Source organism: Pantherophis guttatus, chromosome 1 (assembly GCF_059756535.1).
Source record: "Pantherophis guttatus breed Tessera chromosome 1, ASM5975653v1, whole genome shotgun sequence".
Lineage (NCBI taxonomy): Eukaryota > Metazoa > Chordata > Lepidosauria > Squamata > Colubridae > Pantherophis > Pantherophis guttatus.
Window position 1 is genome coordinate 109443608 of NC_142063.1, and position 20239 is coordinate 109463846.

Here is a 20239-nt window from a genome sequence, read left to right on the forward strand (position 1 = left end):
GATGACCAGAGGAGTTACTGAATATATTACTTCTGCAGCTGTAGTACTCCGGGTTTGTTTTTGTTAAATAAAAATTTATATATACTAGGCAGGGGTGAAATGTAAAATCTGTTACTACCGGTTCTGTGGGCGTGGCTTGGTGGTGGGGGGTAATGTGACTGGGTGGGCGTGGCCAACTTTTTTAAAAAAACTTTTTGAAGCATTTTTTCTAATGCTTTGAAAAGCCTCTCTGCCGATCAGGAAACTCAGCTGGGAACGTCAGAGACTTTTCAAAGCATTTTTTTACCACTTCTTCAGCCAAGAGGTTGCAGAAAAAAATGCTTTGAAAAGCCTCTGATGATCCCAGCTGAGCCATGTGATCATCAGAGGCTTTTTTTTTTACTTTTAAAAGCATTTTTTTCATCGGAAGAGGTTGTAGAAAAAATGCTTTAAAAAAAAAGCCTTTGATGATTGTGTGGCTCAGCTGGGCATGGGGGGGGCGCAGGGATTTTTGCTACCGGTTCTCCGAACCACCCGCTGCAATCACTACCGGATTGGGCAATCCGGTCCGAACCGGGAGCATTTCACCCCTGATACTAGGGTAAGTTTCAGGCTTCCCCTACTAATATCAGGCCACCCAGATCTCAAATCAGTCTTTATGTTTTTTGCTTTAAAAAAGAAATGGGAGTTCTGGCCAGCCATGCCTGAGATTGGCAGAAGAGGAGGGGGAAATGCTTTAGCCAATTGTAGTTTGCTATATCTTGTAAAGATTCCTTGGATAAATATCTAGTACATAATTGATGCTAAGTTAGAATTAATTTCTCCTGCAAATGCAGTCCTTTGGGTAGAAGGAAGCTCTTGTTATGGTCCCTGTCCTGCGATAATCTGGACATCCAGAGTTTGAAGGAAGTAGAAATCACAAAACCAGATGCTTTCAAAGCCAAGGTACTGAAAAATCCTGCCCAGAGATTCATTGAACCTAATTCGCCAAAGCCCAGCTTTGATGTGTCAGTCTTCTTGAGTACAGATAGTCCTTGACTTACAACCACAAGTGAGGCCAAAATTTCTGTTGCTGAGCAAGATACTTCTTAAGTGAGCTTTTCCCCATTTTACCTGTTGCCACAGTTCTTTCTTGCCACAGTTGTTAAGTGAACCATTGCAGTTAAATTAGTAACACAGTCCTTAAGTGAATCTGGCTTCCCGTTGACTTTGCTTATCAGAAGGTCGCAAAAGGTGATCACATGACCCCAGGACACTGCAACCGTCATAAATACATGCCAGTTGCCAAGCATTCGAATTTTGATCATGTGACCATGGGGGACGCTACAATGGTTATGAAGTGTGAAAAATGGTCATAAGTCACTTTTTTCAGTGCCATTGTCATTTTGGTCACAAAATGAATGGTTGTCAGTACTCCAACTATGCAGGCTTTCAATCTGCAGTCTATGTAGTTGTGCATCTGTTATTAGGGGTGTGAGAGATGGAGTGCTATTTCCAGGCCACATCTCTTTTAAAAAGGGGTGGGGTTTAAAAGGTGCTATATCAGCCAAGGTGTAACCTGTTTGAATTTAATGACATCATTGGATCAGGAAATTGTTTCTTTGGAGCTCTCCGTGGTACTGCAACCACTGAGCTGCCTTGCCACAATCTATGCTGCTTAGCGCTATAACAGAGACTATAATTAAGAGACCTCATTAGAACACTGGGTGAATGAGGTTGTATATAGTACAGGAATTGATAACAACTTGAGAGACTTCTAAAAAAATAATATGCTTTTTTTATTATGAGCCTTTATCAGCTTTGCCAGAAAACATTGACTTTTTGTTTTGCACAATGTCTTTTAGAAGCAAGTGTCCCCTGGGAAAGAAAGTAAGTTTGTCCAAATGAAATAGTATATAATCAGCGAGCTATATTTCGTTGTAAATAATAACGTTAGTAGTAACAAACTGTAGACTGCCAAGTAAAACCAAAGATTCTGAAATAAATCTGTCTGGTTTCTGAAACCTATAATTAGTGCAAAAGATTTAACCTACACAGTGCCAAATATGTATCTTTTACAAGATTCCAGAAAATATGCAGCACTTGACTATGCAAAATAAATAACCTAGGCTAGCTGCCCAAATTTCCTGGTCTTTTGAGAAGGTGTTAACTCTTTGAAGTGGGAGTATGGAATGCAAATAAAAATTAAAAATGGGTTTTTTTTAAAAAAAATGTGTTATTTTAATATGGCCTTGGGATAATTTTATATCCTATAAAAACCCTGGGATAGGAAAAACACATTTCTAAAACATGCCCTTTTCATATCAGCTGTCAGTTATTTCTACAGCAACCTGCTTCATTCTATCCCTGATGTTTATGTTTTGTAAAACTGGAGTAGCAGGGCAGGTAAAAAATTGTATAGCTACTTCCCATTTAGAGGAGGGAGCTGTTATTTTCTCATGTACTCAATTTAGCTAATTGTGGTTTATAAATCTTTTTGTCTTTCTAATAAAGGATTTTGACTGTTTGAATAATGGCTGAGTTACATGCATTGAGCGAAGCTGTGTTTGATTTAACTGTGGTTTAAAAATACACCAAAATTAGCTGGTTTTGCATATGCTAAGTCGTAAATTGGAATGTACAAATGAGAATGTCTGCATTCACACACCTAAACCACATGGACTATGTGTTAGGTGTATAAACTAGCCAGTGTTGTCCTTGAATCTGGATGAATATTGGAAATTGATTTTGCAATTGATTTATTATGGTGATCTTAGGTAACTTCTAAACAGAAGTTGCCAAAATGTCTTGAACCACAAAAAGATCCAAAATCAAATTATTCAAATAAGTTCATAAATTGTATGTGGTAGGTAAGATAACTTAGTTTGCCAACTAAAAAAATCTTATGGGAAAAAGACACAATAGGCAGGTTATTATTATACCTGGTTTTAGTCATTCTTGCGTAAAATAATCTACAGTTGTTGCATTTGTGTGCAAATATAGTACTAAGCCATAAATCTTGAGTTTATAAAATCCCATAGCTACATTCACACAATAGTTTAATCTAGAACAAATCATAATAAATGAGCACAATGGGTAAGCTTTTTCATTTTGTCACAATCAAGTTATAAATGACTAAACAAAAGTCAAATATTAAGCAGAAGGATTTATATACTGTACCTTCCTCAAATATTATTCTTATTTTTTATCGAAAGTTATGGAAAGCAATAAGCTAATTAACTGGCTTAGTTCAAGAATACTATTTGATTCAATTTGTATACATTTGCACTCTGAAATTTAAGGAGGATATATGCCTGTGAGGGTTTTTGCTTTATATGATGATATAATTCTTTATTAAGTAGTTTGCTTCTAGCTAGCTGTAGCAGAAGTCATATTCTTCAATATTTTGAGGGCACCAGGAGGATTGTTCTGTAGTAATATTATTTTGATATATTTAGAGTTCAGATTGTGTCTCCTCTTCAGCAATATCATTGCTCAACAAAATGTTTAACATAACTAGAACTTATACTAAATGTAATTTGTACTTTGATACACTTCCTTGAATAGGATTGGTTCACAGGAATTGGCTATGCATAGCAACAATTTTCAAATCATAGCCTATTGAAATTTAAAGCAAGGTTGAAGAGCCAGCTGCTGACATCTGTTGAAAATTCTATGCATAAATTATTGTTGGGCTGAAAATATATTTTAGTCTTCTCTTTCTCCAAATTTTAAACAAAGTAGAATAAAGTGAAGCTTCATCTACTGTGTGCCCTTACTGTGCCCAAATGGTTTTTAATATGAATAAATACTGTCTTTTGTATACTGTTAAGGTGAGGATTTGTATGTGTGTGTCTGTGCATGTATGTGTTCGTTATTTATTTGCTGATGCTCGCATGCCACAGGATTTCAGAAGGGCTGAGTGGTTTTTGTCTTCAACTTCCAACTCGTACACTAATTGCAAGGGAGGTAGGAGTTCACATCTCAGCTTATATTTATCAATATACTGTATCTACCTGCTTCACTATGTAGAAATGTAAGTTTTTTTGGGGTCTAGGACAACTCGGTGCAGCCTACTCGCCATGGCCAACTCACTGCAGGACAGCTTGGTGCGCCCAACTTGCTTTCGGACAACTCATCACGGCCAACTTGCTGTGGGGCAACTCACCATAGAGCAAGAGATACACTAATATTGAAGAAATGGTGGAATAAAATCATTAAAGAAAGGATGCAAAAGGATGGACAAAATGAAATGTGAATGACAAAAATTAAAATATAAATTAAATTGAATTGTTCCATAGCGAATTGGCCTGCAACGAGTTGGCCATTTGGCAGAGGCGAGTTGACTGCAGTGAATTGTCCCATTCTGGTTTTTTGTAGTTGTTGTTCAAACATTTTGTGTTAATTTTAGCTTTTGCCCTTTACTGAAATATGTTAAATGATTATACTTTTTATATTATGTATTGCATAATCTCTGCCTTAATACAATTAATGTTGTAAATCTAGAAGAAAAGACAGTATGGGGGTTAATATTAAGAAGAGGCTACTATTTTTAGGATTCCTAGTAGTGTTTTAATACTACAAGAAGCTCTTAGATGAAGGAGAAATCCCCAAGGTATTTAGCAGGATTGGACCATGTAGTGCTATGAGGGCACTATTTGCATTTGGCATAGTCTGATAGGCAAGCTACCCATTTTGTCCTAGTGTTTCTTGCAGGTTAGGCCAATACAGCTGCCAAAACAGAGTTCAAAATAGCTTTGTGTTTTATGTCTATGGAGGTTCTCAATCATTCAGGTCATGGTTGTCCTGTAGAAGCTTCTTAAATGACAAGCAAAACATTTACAAGGGAAGAAAAACAAGAAATCCAGTTGCCTTTTGAAAAGCACCTTTGAGGCAGCTTTGTCAATGCAGTCTACATTCCAGCTATAGACTTCAACAAATTTTAACATTTTTTTAAAAAAAACTTTATTTTTGCTTTTCAGTCATTTTAAAAAAATATTCTATGGTAGCTGTGGAGAGGGCAGTTGGGTTGGTTATAACCATGGAATTTTCATTCCATTTTTATGTTCTATGTTTTGTTGATCATTGCTTAAATAACAAAATTATAACTTGCTATAATGATAGGTAGGTTACAAAAAAACAAAACAAAACCCCAGAATAAGAATTCAGGCTTCCTAAACTGTTTCCTGGATTAATTTCCCACTTACAGTTTTTGTTTACTTCAGAGGGACAAAAGTACCCAATAAGCCACTGTGTACATTTGCAAGGTGAATTTCCCCCTATATTTGCACACACTTCTCCAAGATAAAAGGAATAATTTTCCATTCTTCACAAGGCAGTACTTGACAAGTTTAAACTCAGGTTAAATATGAAGGCTCACTGCATGAAAATCAACGTTTAATCTATCTTTTGAAGTTGGTGATCAATGGATTTCAGGTGTTTTACAGTAGTAGCTGCCAATGAATAGGGGTGGGTGCAAAACACAAAGCTTGGTTGTTTTGAGCAGCAATCCTAACTATTGTAGTTTTTTAAAAGGCTTTCTTTCCTGGTCTTTTGACTGATTCAGATTGCCTCTCTTCTGTGCGCACTTTCATAGAATATTATTCGGTGACTATGTATCCCAGTCTACACATTAGCCAAATATTAACTGAATTTGATTTATGTTTTCCTGAGATAACTCAGCAGAAATACACAGCCCAGAAATGGGCTGTGTGCGGGTGATCCCTGTCATGCTATTCATAGACTCTGTGGCCTTTAGAACAATGAAAGTTGGGCACACCTGTCCATATCAGTGGTTCCAGACAGGAATGTATCATTCTACCTTCACCAGTTTAACAGGCAGATTAGTCTTGCTGATTTGAGTTTGAGCGTTTTTAGAATGTCTAAAGGCATTGTTAAGGGGAAAAAACTCACTCAATTGTATCTGACACCATTGAGATATATTTGGCTTATCCAGTTTTAAAAACACATCTGTCTTTATTTCATTATCAAAACCAATATTGTTGACCACCTAATCCCTTTGGAGTAAAGTATTGATATCCCATTTCATTTATAACTCTGAGTATTTAGGGACATAATTGAACAAAACTCAGGTAATTGAATAAAAAATGATAACAGACATCCTGATAATGTTACAACAGTTTCATCTTTAAAAAATTTGCAATTTTCAGTGCGGTTGTTAGATTTGGCTATCTGTGTAAGTGGAGATGGTGCTTGAATAGGCAGTTTGTTCATAAAGACATGTATCTGCAATTTTCCCCAAGGCATAATTCTTGGTCTTGTCTGCAGCAGACCACATCCTGCCTTTTTTTTTTTCTCTCTCATTTGAGTATCAAATAATCTTCCTAACTGTTTTAAGTCTTAGTTACATTTCCTTTAAAAAGGGTGTGTGTGGCTTTTCTGGATGGAGACTGCACACCTGCCATATTTTATTTTCTCCAAGTAGCATTTGTCTGTTGAGGATGTTTGAGTGGTGTTTGTTTGACTGTACAGTTGTTAAAAAGTTTTAGATATTACTCCTGTTTTTCAGCTGTAGGAATTGTACTGTCTCCCCAGAGTTGACATATTTAAGTGTCTTTTAGGTTTTCCAACCAATTTTTTTTCTCTAGTAATACAAATGATGTGGATAATAGGAGAGGAGACTACTGTGAAGAGGGAAATGAGAGCTGGTGTGATATACTGGTTAAATTGTTGGACTAGAAGCGGAAAATTCTGCTGATATTACACAAAATATCTTTGTGTAACTTTGAGCCAGCCACTCATTCCCTCAGCACCATCTGCTTCACAGGGTGGTTGTGAGAGAAAATAAAAGGAGGGAGCAGTATGCATGCTCCCTTATGTTTCTAATTAAAGGAAGAATATAAGTCAAATAAATACATGCAAGAGGTCATCAATCGGAAATAAAAACAAGTCTGTTAACATTGTAATGTTCTATAGCAGTGATGGCGAACCTTTTCGGCACTGACTGCCCAAACTGGAACGTGCATGCATGCATGCGTGCATGCCGGAGCGCCGGAAACCCGAAGACCAGCTGGCCAGTGCGCGCATGCCTGGTTTTTTGCCATTTTCCAGGCTGTTTTCAGGCGGTTTTTTGGGTTGTTTTCATGGCCGTTTTTTGGGGCAAAAACGGCTTGAAAAAGGCCTGAAAAAGGCCTGAAAAAGGCCTGAAAAAGGCTCGAAAAATGGCCTGGTTTTTTGGCCATTTTTCAAGCCATTTTCCGGTGCCCCGGCACTCATGAAGACCAGCTGGCCGGCACACATGTGTGCACCAGAAACCAGAAGACCAGATGGCAATGGTGCACGTGCCCACAGAGAGGGCTCTGCGTGCCACCTCTGGGACGTGTGCCATAGGTTCACCATCATGGTTGTATAATATATTTACATCTGCACTGTGTAAGGTTCTGGTCACTACAATTGATAAGGGATATAACAGAACTACAAAAATTGCCCACGAAGGCAGCCAAAATTATTATCTTCCTTATGGCAAATGGGTAGAATATTGAAGAAATTTTAACTTAGAGAAAATATTATGGACCAACAGGCATTTAATTGGAAGGAAGATATAGATCAGATAAAAGAAAACAGTTCATATGGTACTCAATTAATTTTGTAGAGTTTATTATTACAAGACATGATTATGGCTACTGATTTGTTTGTCTTTGAAAAAAGATTAGATTCATTCATGGAGAACCTATAAAAGCCTATTTGTCTTGAAAACTCAGTGTAATTTCTGGATTGGAATTAGACTGTTTTTCCATTCCATTTGCAGAGGAACAATGCACATTTTACATATTTTTCAAGAACCCCCGAAATGTGTGCTTGGCCACTCTGGGAAGCAAAATGTTGCACTAAGATGGGCCTGGGACCTACCTAGATTGGGTATTCTTAAATTCTTACTCAAGCTCAATGTAAGGGAATCCTTACCATTTTATGAAATTGTATTTATTTATTTATATACCTTCCTGGGAATCTGTGCCAATAAAAGAAAGCTCAGGTTCTTTCCCCCAAAGCAATTTGATAAATGGGTGACTAAAAACTTTCTGAAGATGGGTACTTAGGCCAATATTTTTCTATTTTTGAGTGAGTTTCCCCTTTGAGTACATCCACATTTCCTGTTACCTTGATATGTAATATGAAGTTTTCATTCAAATGCTATGCAGAAACTTGATTTAAAGCACAATATGTGAGGTGGCATTAATCTGAACCTTTTCTATCTTTGAAATCTATAATAGAGCCAGATGGTTTAATCTTTCCTATTATTTTCATAATGATAAAAAATTGATATTCTTTACATTGCTTATGCTGGTGAGCGGTTTTTACTCCTTTGCCTGAGTCTTTGATTATATATTTTAAAAACTGAAATCACCATAAGTGGTCTGATACCTTAAATATGGGAACTGTAGACATATTTGAAAAAGATTAATTGTAAATATAAAATTTATTTTGTATTAATTTGATCACTGTATGGCATGCTATTTCTTTGGAAATGGTCATTACAATTTTACAAATGGAAATATCTCTTCATCTTTATTATTAGTATTAATTTAATGGTTAGCATGAGATTTATGGCTTTTATTGAGCATATTTTGCAAAGGATTTTTATTGAGCATATTTTGCAAAGGATTAAAAAAATTACGTTATTCCAGTCAGTGAAGAAGGAATTGCTTGTGTGCAAAAAGTTTCTACTATCGCCAAGAAAGGCTGAGATTGGAAATGACCACTACCCAAAGTCCTAAAGACCTTCTGCACCCTTTGAAGTTGTTGCATTACATCCTAAAGCAGTCCTAGGATTGAAAGTTGGTGCCAAGAAGTCCTATTACATTTTAAATAATCTTTGCTACTACTATAGCAAACTATAGTTTTGTATTATTTGGGGGAGATCATTGTAAGAGATCTGCCTATTGTTATTTATGGCGACAAATAATAAAGAGTGCTTGCTGCAATGGCATCAAAACAGCTGTAAGATGGATATGGACCTAGTGTAGCAAAATTAGTTTGTAAATGACAGTGCAATTTGTACTGACTCATAACTGGGTAACTGACTCATAGTGACCCACAGTAGGATTGATCCTATCTTTAGGGGTGGGGTGTTAAACTTATTTTAGCAGTAAATGAGTTTACTTGCAAGTTGTAAGGGGTTTTTATGCCACAAATGAACATTGGATCTAGTCAGTTCTGCATATTCTACTTTGAAATTTTAAGCTGCTTGAGAATAACAGAGAAATAATACCTAAGCAAACACCATCCTTTTATTATATATTAATATCTATCCTCATGTGAATCCTTCCAATTCTAGGTTCCCAAACTATTCCATATTTGAAACACAGTGTTGTGTGTACATTTGATACATTTAATGAAGTAAATGAGATAATACAGATTTTCAATCTCTTTATTGAGTGTTATTTTTCTTCTTTTTTAAAAGCTTCTCCTCTCTTGCTTTTTGCAAACCGTCGAGATGTCAGACTGGTGGATGCTGGTGGAGTGAAGATGGAAGCAACAGTTGTAGTCAGTGGCTTAGAAGATGCTGCTGCAGTGGACTTCCTTTACTCACAGAGTGTTATTTATTGGACAGATGTGAGCGAAGAAGCTATCAAACAGACTTATTTTAACCAAAGTGGGAATCTTGTACAGAGCGTCATCGTTTCAGGGCTGCTTTCTCCAGATGGCCTGGCATGTGACTGGATTGGGAAAAAATTGTACTGGACTGACTCAGAAACAAATAGGATTGAAGTTGCTAATCTCAATGGAACATCTAGGAAAGTTCTTTTCTGGCAAGATCTTGATCAGCCAAGAGCAATTGCCCTGGATCCAGCTCACGGGTAAGCACCCTGTCTTTTTAAACTTTCACATTCATTTGCAGGATCACGGTTGTTTTCATCTTGCCAAACAAAATACAATCTCTTCTCACAAATTTTGTTTTCTCAAGATATTTTTCTCTGAACGTATGTTTATATTTAAATAAAACATGGGATGAGGAATGGCAAATCATAGAAGAGCATCCTGACTAACGCGCCAAACCAAACATTAAAAAAATTTCATTTTTCCAGTTTAGAATTCTTTAAAACTTTACAAACTTTAAACTTTATAGTTTTTAACATTATAAAACTTTACAATGTTATGCTTTATCTATAATTAATGTGGCTGGTAAAAAAAAATAGGTTGCATGCTGAAATGCATGATAGATTCAGTTTTGCAAATCTGTAACATTGTCTTTCCACTGAATCTTAATGAGTTTTCAAATACTGTGTTTGAGGTAAGAAGGAATCCAATAGTTTGAGATATAAAGAGGGGGATTTTGGCATGTAAAATATGCTCCTGCAGTACAGAGAAGCAAGCAATCAAAAGTTTGATGCAAGAAAATAAAGGTGTGTCATTAAGTTGGTTTAGACTCTTGGTCTAACACTCGAATTTAGGAGATTTTCTAGAAAAGCATTTTATGAAATCATTACTTTATAAAATATTGCTAGCAGGAAAAGGGAGGATGGAAATGAAATTTCTGTACTTTTCATCAGGGTTAAGACTGACCACAGATCTTCTTTCTGAGGGCAAAATGTAGAATTTAAATAATTCAGAATTATATCACTCGGTTCATAAAACTATATTTATTAATAATAACTTGTATCAGTTAGATCCACTGTGTAATTCAGAATCAGTATAACTTCTTAGAAATAATGCTTTCAATTACTTGAATTCCCAATTATCCAAATATTCTGGTTAACCACACCTAACAGCAGTTCTGGCATCCAATTTAGTGGGTTCTAATATCAGAGAGCAGGAAAATAATTTTCTCATTTTGTCATTGGGGAAGGGAGATTGTAAATCTTTTCTCAATGTTGGGGGAGAAAATATTGGCTACAGTGGATCCATGCCCCCTTTTCTTAACAATCCTGCTTTAGGAATTCTCAATTATTCAATTGCCCAAGGGATTCCCTTCCAGAGATTGTAGATTGAAGCCTTAATTTATAAATGGCTGAAGTACGGGACCCTGCAGGGTGGGAAGCAAGCCCAAGTGGGACGGGATGGGGGGAAGATAGGTGGGAGGCTGCTGCAGCATCACTGCAGTCGGTCGTAACAGCAGGCAGGTTGCCTGGCATTCAAAATTTTATTCAGGTGTCTGGGGCACTGTAACTTTGGGCAAGAGTCATAAGTCCCTTCGTTTAGCATCATTGTAATTCCAAATGGTCGCTGAATAAATTGTGGTAAGTCGAGGACTACCTGCATGCATTTTATTTATTATTATTCTTGTTTCTCATTGTAAAAACAATTATATTAAACTACTAATTATAAATATAGAGTCAAAACTATTTGTGAATAGTGAACATTACTCTTGAAATACATAGTAAAACATGTTGGTCATAACAGCATAATAGTCATAATGAATCATCTTAATAAAATTATCCTGCCTGTAAGGCCCAAGCTCTTATGAGATGGAAATTGTCTTGTATAAGCAGAGTCCTGGGAAGGAAGAAATTGAGGGCAGGATTGTGTAATGATCTGGCTGACAGGGTGCAAGAGCATATTCATTATTAATGAGAGATTAAGAGTTAAGAGAATATGATACCCCCCAAAAAAAAACTTGGCTTGTACACACAGTTAATATAGGGGTGATTTGTGGTTAAGTATGCTAGCATTGGAAAAATAATACAAATAGGAAGACAATATTATGTCACTGTATTGTTCCTTGGGAAGAATCTATCCACTTTTTTGGGATGCATGTAATTTATATATAATATTGATCACGTATTCCTGAGGGAGATTTTTATATTTAGGGCCTTCTTATGAGATGTCTTTAAACATCAAATAAACAATCTAAACACTTGCCCTCCAGTTTGTCCAAATGAAGCTGTAATGATCAGATCCATGATATGGCTACTAACATTTTACAAATTTATTGTCAGGAACTTGCAGTGCCGAGTCTTATTCTCTCTGTGAAAGAGATTAAGAAGCATTTAGAAATTCATTCTGATTCATGTTGACTGTAGTAATGTTCATTTATTGGTCTGTTTTTCTATTGTCAATTCATCATTATTGTTTGTAAGTTTTAGTTATTTTACTTATTGCTTTCAGCAGCTTTAACTATTTGGTGACAAGTAAAGTATTTCATGCTTGTTGCAGTTCCTTCTTTTGCTTGGGCCCATTATGCATCCCATGCCAATCTTCATACCAAATTTATACTCTGTTTATTTATTGTCTCTTTTAAGTTTTTCTGATGTGGCCTCTTAATTAATTTTCCTTAAATATTCAGTTGGCCTTTTCTTAATCTCAAATTAAGAAATTATTAAAAACTAATGTCTTCTTACTTCTGATTCCCTCTTTGATGCATTACTTGGTATTGCTTCTTTCATATGTCTAGCTAATTAGTGCTTTGCTGAATTATTTTATTCTTTCACTCTGGTTCCTGTCTTAGGTAAAATATGTACTTGGTACTTTCCCGTCTGTTTTCACCTCAGTTGTCACATGAATGTTTTGTTTTAGAATTTTAAGCCTGCAGGCAGGACTTAATGTTTTTTTTCCCAAATGCATGCATATTAAGTGCATATTAAATTCTTTATATTGATAACTGTGATGGTTTTATATTTTCTCTGATATGCTTGTCCTTCCTAGAATCCTCAATTTAAATGCAAATAAGCTTTGAACCCACAAAGGACACAGTTACTTAGCTCTGGTATATAGTAACAACGCTGACTAGTATAGCTCTAATTGTCCCAAGAATCTGAGACTGGAAATAGAATCTTGGTCCAAGATAATTGACAGGTTTTCATTAGGCATATTTAATGCTATTTTTTAAAAGTTGCATAGTTCCAGGACTGATGTCAGCTGCTATATGGAAAATAGAATTTTGGAGTCTTTGCAAAGACCTGTGTAAGACATTAGTTACATGGAAGTTGACTGATTTAGTTAGAACTGAAAAATCTTTTAATAATAGTTCTGCAAAATGCTAGAACATTCACAAAAACCTGTTTCCTAGGTTTATAATGTATGGTAAAGCAGTGTCTTTCTGCTTTTTCACTATTTAAAAAGACCTATATAGCTTAAATTTGTTATTTAAAAAAGACCTAGACAATTTATGTGCTAGGCTGAAATGAATAAAATGGAATTTAAGTGGCAGAAATGTAAAATTATGTAATTGGATAGGAAAATGGATAGGATAGGGCAGTATAAAGTGGCAAAGTATATGATGTTGGAGACAACTAGACTTGTCTTAGTATCAGTGGATGTGAAAGGGATCTGGGTATCTTTGTGGATCTCAAATTAAATATGAGCCAGCAGTGTGATGTAGGAATGTGTTATTTTGGAATGTATTTGTAGGGTTAAAGATTCTAGAATACAGGAAATAATAAATCCAATCTAGCCTGCATTAATCAATTCTTACTTGGAATCTATACTCAAATCTAATTCTGAATACCCTGTCTGAAAAGGACAGTAACAAAAAGGAGCAAGTTCAAAAAAATTTTAACATTAAGTGGTGACATAATGTGATGAGTTAATCTGAGGTAAAGAGCCAGCGTGGTCTAGTCATTAAGGCACTAGACTAGAAAGCGGGAGATTTTACATTCTAGTTTTGGCTTAGCTATGAAAACAGCTGAGTGAGCTTGGGCCAGTCACTTTCTCTCAGCCCAACTTACCTCACAGGATTGTTGTAAGGAAAATAAGAGGAGGAAGGTGTGTTCCATGTGTATGCTGTCTTGGGTTATTTGTAAAAAAAAGTAAAAACAGGATATAAATTAAAAAAAATAAAATTAAAGTTCTAGTATTTGTGATTACGGGAGCAACGGGGCGCTCCCATGTGACACCTCTCCTGCGCGAGCTGCACTGGCTTCTGGTGGTCTTCCAGGTGCGCTTCAAGGTGTTGGTGACCACCTTTAAAGCGCTCCATGGCTTAGGGCCTGGTTATCTACGAGACTGCCTGCTGCCACCAGTAGCCTCCCACTGGCCGGTTCGCTCTCATAGAGAGGGGCTCCTCCGGGTGCCGTCGGCCAAACAAAGTCGACTGGCAGCCCCCAGGGGGAGAGCCTTCTCTGTGGGGGCACCTACTTTCTGGTATGAGCTCCCCCCGGAGATACGGAGGATCCCGGATCTACGCACCTTCCGCCACGCTCTTAAAACCTTTTTATTCCATCAGGCTGGCCTGGCCTAATTTTTCCCTTTTAAAACACAAATTTTAATTTGTTTTTAATTTATTGGGGTGTTTTAAATCTGTCTTTGGCCAAATTGTTTAATTCGGTTTTATTCTGTTTTTAAATTTTGTTATTTATGTGTTTTTATCTTGTGGCTGTTCACCGCCCTGAGTCCTTCGGGAGTAGGGCAGTATACAAATCAAATAAACTAAACTAAACTAAACTAAACTATCTACGAGACTGCCTTCTGCCGCCAATAGCCTCCCACCGGCCAGTTTGCTCGCACAAAGAGGGCTTCCTCAGGGTGCCGTCAGCCAGACAATGTCGGCTGGTGACCCCCAGGGGGAGAGCCTTCTCTGTGATGGCACCTGCCCTCTGGAATGACCTAACCCAGAGATACGCACGATACCAGACCTCCGGACTTTTCGTCGGGCCCTGAAAACACATCTATTTCATCTAGCCCGGGCTGGCTTGATCCCATCCTTTCAGTTTTAATTTGAAATTGGTTTTAACTGGGTTGTTTTAAATTGAGGGCCAAAATTATTTAATGTCTTTTAAACTGCTTTTAAATTTTATATGTTATGTTTTATCTCGGCTGTTCACCGCCCTGAGTCCTGTTGGAGAAGGGCGGTATAAAAATCAAATCAAATCAAATAAATAAAATAATTTGAGAAAGGGATATTGTGTGAGATAGTCTGGTTCTTTTATGAGTATCCTATATCCTGTTATTAAATTTTGAGCAGTTCATCTAAATATTTATACTAATAAGAAGCAGTGACATGCTTTTATTCTTACAATTGTTTTTATTGAGTATGTAGGCTACACTTGGAGTTTTGTTGTTTGAGATATCATGAAACAAGAATGTTACCTTGTCGTACTTTCCCTGCTCCCTTAATCTAACAAATTCCATTGTACCAAGCTGTTTCATGGAAGTATATTAATGGGGTATGCAGTGTATTTACATGTGTCTTTGCTTCTAATTTTTTTCATCTTTCCATAATCTATTTTTCATTTACCTTATTGTCTTTTGCTTTGCATACATTTTCTGTATTTAAGTGTTTGATGTGGCAAAATTTAGCAAAAATTCCGGAGGATGTACGAAGTATGGGAAGCCCTAATCATATTTGAAAGTTGATCGTTTTGTGTTCCTTTCAGGCAATATTTGAATGTGTTTCTTTTAAGAAATTCCATTTATAATGGTAGTTGGTTGTGCATCGTTTACTTGCCAATCCTCTTGTGGAACTTGTTTGTTGCTTTTCTTGGTGGGGGAAGGGGAAGAGGAATAATAGTGGCTTGAGGTCTGTCCTTGTGGAATTAACTCTTCCAGCAGCTGCATTCCTTGTCTGTCTTTGTGGCATCCATCCCACCCCCCTCTTTTTCTTTTCACAGTTCACTCCTTACGTTGGTTGTAAAAAGCCCCTTAATGTTTTTTCTACACAATTTGAATTTGAGGATATGCCAGTCTTTTTAAGTAGCTTACTTTTCTGAAATTCCTCCAGAGGCTTTCTGACTTATTTTTAATATGCAGGTTACTTTGGCAAGTTTGGTATATAGTTTCCTTAGCATTTGCTAGCAATATCTCTCCGTGTGTTCCTTGTAATTGTATTTCCATTATAAAACAATACTGTTTTCATTTGGAATCTTTCAATTTGCCTGGAAAACTTGAATTATAGCGGCTGCAGAGTTTGTATAGGTTATTTTGTTTTATAGTTTGTTTTTCTCTTTCTATTTTCCTCCCCCCCCCATTTTTCTCCAAATAATAGAAGGAGGGGAGTGGAAACTACAGTTGTTGATAAGAATATAAGAATCTGATGAAAACAAAGCAATGAACTGAGGTGCAAATGGCTGCAAATATTGCTGTGAAGTGTGGAGGCCTTTGTAGATTAGTTTGAAGATTAGCTGCTATGTGGGAAGGTGATTGGAATCCTCTTGTAATGCCTAAAAAGAATCTTTTCCTTCCTACCGTCCTCCCTCCCTCCCTCCCTCCCTCCTATTTAACTTCCTTCATTTTTCCTTCTTTTCCATATACAGCTACCCCTTTCACTTATCCCATCTCTATCCTCCTCTTCCTCAGAGTTGGCTATGCCTACATCTAGTTATGATATTTATGTATAAGATTAATTTGTGTACATATGTGAGAGACCATGTTCTGTATACAGCATGTAGATATGGATCAATTATATTTAATAAATGAGGCACTTATTTTATAAGTAATTTTATTTGAAAATTATATACTTCTGATAATGTTAGGACTTTTGGAATGTTTTTTCTTTTTCTTTTGTTCAGTTATGTCTGATTATCAGAAACTGCCTGGATAAAACTCTGCAGTTTTCTTGGCAAGGTTTTTCAGAAGTGGTTTGCACAAGGAAATCGTTAATACTGTATTTCAGTATTGTAATTGTAAAGCTGAACATGGCATACATAATTAAAACATTATTAAATATGGGGTAATAGGGAATGATTGGACCTATGCTTAAGAGATATTGGAGTTGAGGAAATTTATAGCTTGTATGGCCATATATTCCACTCAAAAAGTTACCTCTTAGTCTGGATTCTTAATATTGTACTGTAAATTTTAATCAACCACAATCAGTGAACTAGCCACACATTCCAGTTTGAACACCATATCGGTTGGATTTGCGCAGTAAACTAAGTCAGAACCAAATTAAACCACACAATGACTTAATACATTATCTGACAAAACTCTTGAATTATGGAAAGGAGATATATTAATCCTGCTATTCTTTTATCTGCTTAATTTAAAGTACATCAACTACAGAAGTAAACAATCTGGGCTCTCCTAATATGCTTGACTATAATTCCCATTGGTATGTATGTATGTATTTAGATATTTAGGAGCAATTGCTGTAATCGACATCAGGGTAAGAAATGTGCTGAAGATCCACTTTGAAAGATTGCAAATTAATATAGCTTTCTTTATCTCTAGTAAAATATCTTCTCTTGGTTTTCTAAAATCTTATTTTTGTTTCAAACTTCAAACTTCTTTGTTTCTTAATTTAGTTCATGGCAAAAGACACCCCTCTCTCTTTTTCATTTGTATAAAAGAAGTAGGATTATGCAAATCATATTCCACAAGCAAAATCATGTTGGGAATTTAGGTATACATCTTTAAAAGATTATTATGATACTTTTTAAAGTAACTCTATTCATAGCATAATAACCACAAATTATGCTGAATTGGCAGAGAGTATTAAAATCTAAAGCCATTCTTCCCTGATATTGAGAAATTTATATATAGTTACAAATACATATATTAATAAAATGACTATATGAAATGGGTTATTAGAAAAGTCAGGACATTGTCTGGTTAAAGACTTAATTGGGAATCCATCTCTGCTGAATATATTTTTTGAAGAATTGGTTACAAATTTCAGGTGAATCAGGTTTCATCATTCCTTCTTAATTTTATTAAATTTCAGCAATCAAACCCTTCAGCAGTATTTGAAGAATGGTATATGCATTGTTTAAATTCAGGGAACTCTCTTTAGTTCTGTAATACACTTCTGTACTTGGTAGCATTGGCATTGAAAGGAAGGTGAAAAAAGTCCAAAAAGAAGTAATAAAATAATATGGGAAGAGGAAATGGAAGCTAAGACAGTGAGTTACATTGGAATTCTTTATGGCATAAAATTATATTTAAATTCAACTTTGGAGAATTAGAATTAGAATAACAGAGTTGGAAGGGACCTTGGAGGTCTTATAGTCCAACCCCCTGCTCAGGCAGGAAACCTATACCATTTCAGATAAATGGTTGTCCAATCTCTTCTTAAGAACGTCCAGTGTTGGAGCAACCATAACTTCTGGAGGCAAGTTGTTCCACTGATTAATTCTTTTAACTGTCAGGAAATTTCTCCTTCCTTCTAGGTTGCTTCTCTCCTGAATTAGTTTCCATTCATTGCTTCTTGTCCTGCCCTCAGATGTTTTGGAGAATAGCTTGACTCCCTCTTCTTTGTGGCAACCCTTGAGATATTGAAACACTGCTATCATGTCACCCCTAGTCCTTCTTTTCATTAAATTGACCGTAACCAAATGTGTAGATGTTAATACCCACCATTAACATTACATTATATGAACCAAAATCTTCCTGTACAGATTGGTAGGAATTACATTGCTGCCAGAGGCCTTGCCATTGTCAGTTTAGTTCCTCATTCTGGCCAAATATTTTTGAAGTTGCTCAACAATCTTTGGAAATCAACTATATTGTATGTTTATTTTCTGTATTTTTCAACATAACAAATGAATGTATTTTTTTCTTTCACTTTACAAATTTATTGTTGCAAAACATTAGAAAATTAAAACATTTTTGTTTGGATCAAATATATTCAAAAGTTTGGGAAATAGTATTGGCTAAAAGAAAAAACAACTGAGCCCTGATAAATCTCTTTGTTAAATATTGTTTTATTCAAGTTTTGTATCCATTTTTATCAACAAAAACCATTCATAATAGATTATATTTGTTTATCAGAGAATCTGTATATCTATATCTTTATCTGTATAACTATATCTATATCTTTATCTATATCCATATATCTTCCTGACCAAAATATATGAGCCAAGATGGTGCAATGGTTAGAGTGCAGTACTGCAGGCTACTTCAGCTGACTGCTAGCTGCAGTTCAGCAGCTCAAATCTCACTTGCTCAAGGTTGACTCAGCCTCCTATCCTTCCGAGGTCGGGTAAAATGAGGACCCGGATTGTTGGGGGCAATATGTTGACTCTGTAAACAGTTTAGGGAGTGCTGTAAAAGCACTATGAAGTGGTAACTAAGTCTAAATGCTATTGCTATAGTGCTATTAGCTATGGATGTTTAAAGTCTATACCTGTCTCTCATTCTCTGCTTTTTCATATTTGTGTTTTGTATCTTATTTTTATATTCTCAAGTTTTGTTAATGTTCAGTTTTGCATTTTAAAAACAACCCAAAAGTGCAAGTAGGTAGCTGCCTGAAGAAAAAAAGAAGTCATAAACTTAAGAAATGAATAAAATTCATTATAGATCTATGCAAATTATTGATTTCCTCAGCAGTTCTAGTGGAAACATCTTCTGTGCATGCGCAGATAATCTGAGAAGGCCTTTCTGAATGATGACTGAATTCTGGCAAAATCATCCATGCAGTTGAAGCTGCTTTGTGAATTATTTACACAGGTCTAATAAATAATACATAGTAATCAGGGCCGGATTTTCCTATAGGCTAATTAGGCTTCAGCCTAGGGCCTCAAGATCAAGAGGGGCCTACATTCAAATTGTTAGCAAAATTAAAATTACACTTTCACTATAGGTGAAAGGGCCTCATAAGTGGAATAGCCTAGGGCCTCTTTTCATCTAAATCCGGCCCTGATAGTAATATTGGTCTATATCCTAAAGCAGGGGTGTCAAACTCAATTTAATTGAGGGCGGCATCAAGGTTGTGTTTGACCTTGGGTGGGTGGGTGTGGCCAGGGTGGGTGTGGCCAGCTCGATGTCACTTCTGTCAGGACGCCTGTGGTGTCCCAAGCACTCTGCCAGTGAAAATAGGCTCCCGAGCTCAGTTTCTGGCTGCAACGGCCTCCTGCAACCCTCTGCCAGTGAAAACTGAGCTCAGGAAGGCCACTTGTGGCCCTCCCGAGCTCCGTTTTTGCTGGCAGAGGCACTACAGGCTGGTTCTTCTGTTTCCAGGGCAGCCCTGCGAGCCAGATCTAAGCATCCTGCGGGCTGGATGCAGCCTATGGGCCTTGAGTTTGACATCCCTGTCCTAAAGGGTCATTATAGACAAATTCCTTGTGTGTTCAATCACACTTGGCCAATAAAGAATTCTATTCTATTCTATTCTATTCTATTCTATTCTATTCTATTCTATTCTATTCTATTCTATTCTATTCTATTCTATTCTTATTCATTATTTCTCTATTCTTTGACACCAAAAAGCTATCTAAGTAATATTCAGTTTCCTTGATTTTCTGATTAATAGCCAGGCATTCATAGTCAATAGAAATACAATAACAGACATTTTCTCATATGGTTTGGTTGCCAGTCATTTTCTAACCTCCTGAGAGTACTCGGTTCACCTTTAAACCTCCAGTGCCTTAAATAGTTTGTCTTAAAAGAGCATGTGTCCTTCCATTTCTATTTCTCCAAATACCAAGGCCAACTTCTGAAGCACTTCTCG

General features: G+C 36.3%; 1 protein-coding gene across 1 annotated transcript in view; it reads left to right on the plus strand.

Annotated features, from left to right (window-relative positions):
• LRP5 (LDL receptor related protein 5) overlaps positions 1–20239 on the plus strand; it is a 121033-nt gene that overhangs the window by 23715 nt on the left and 77079 nt on the right. The window contains exon 2 of the mRNA XM_034416761.3: positions 9380–9776. Within this exon, the coding sequence (XP_034272652.1) occupies positions 9380–9776 (397 nt within the window). The remainder of the gene's footprint in view (positions 1–9379; positions 9777–20239) is intronic.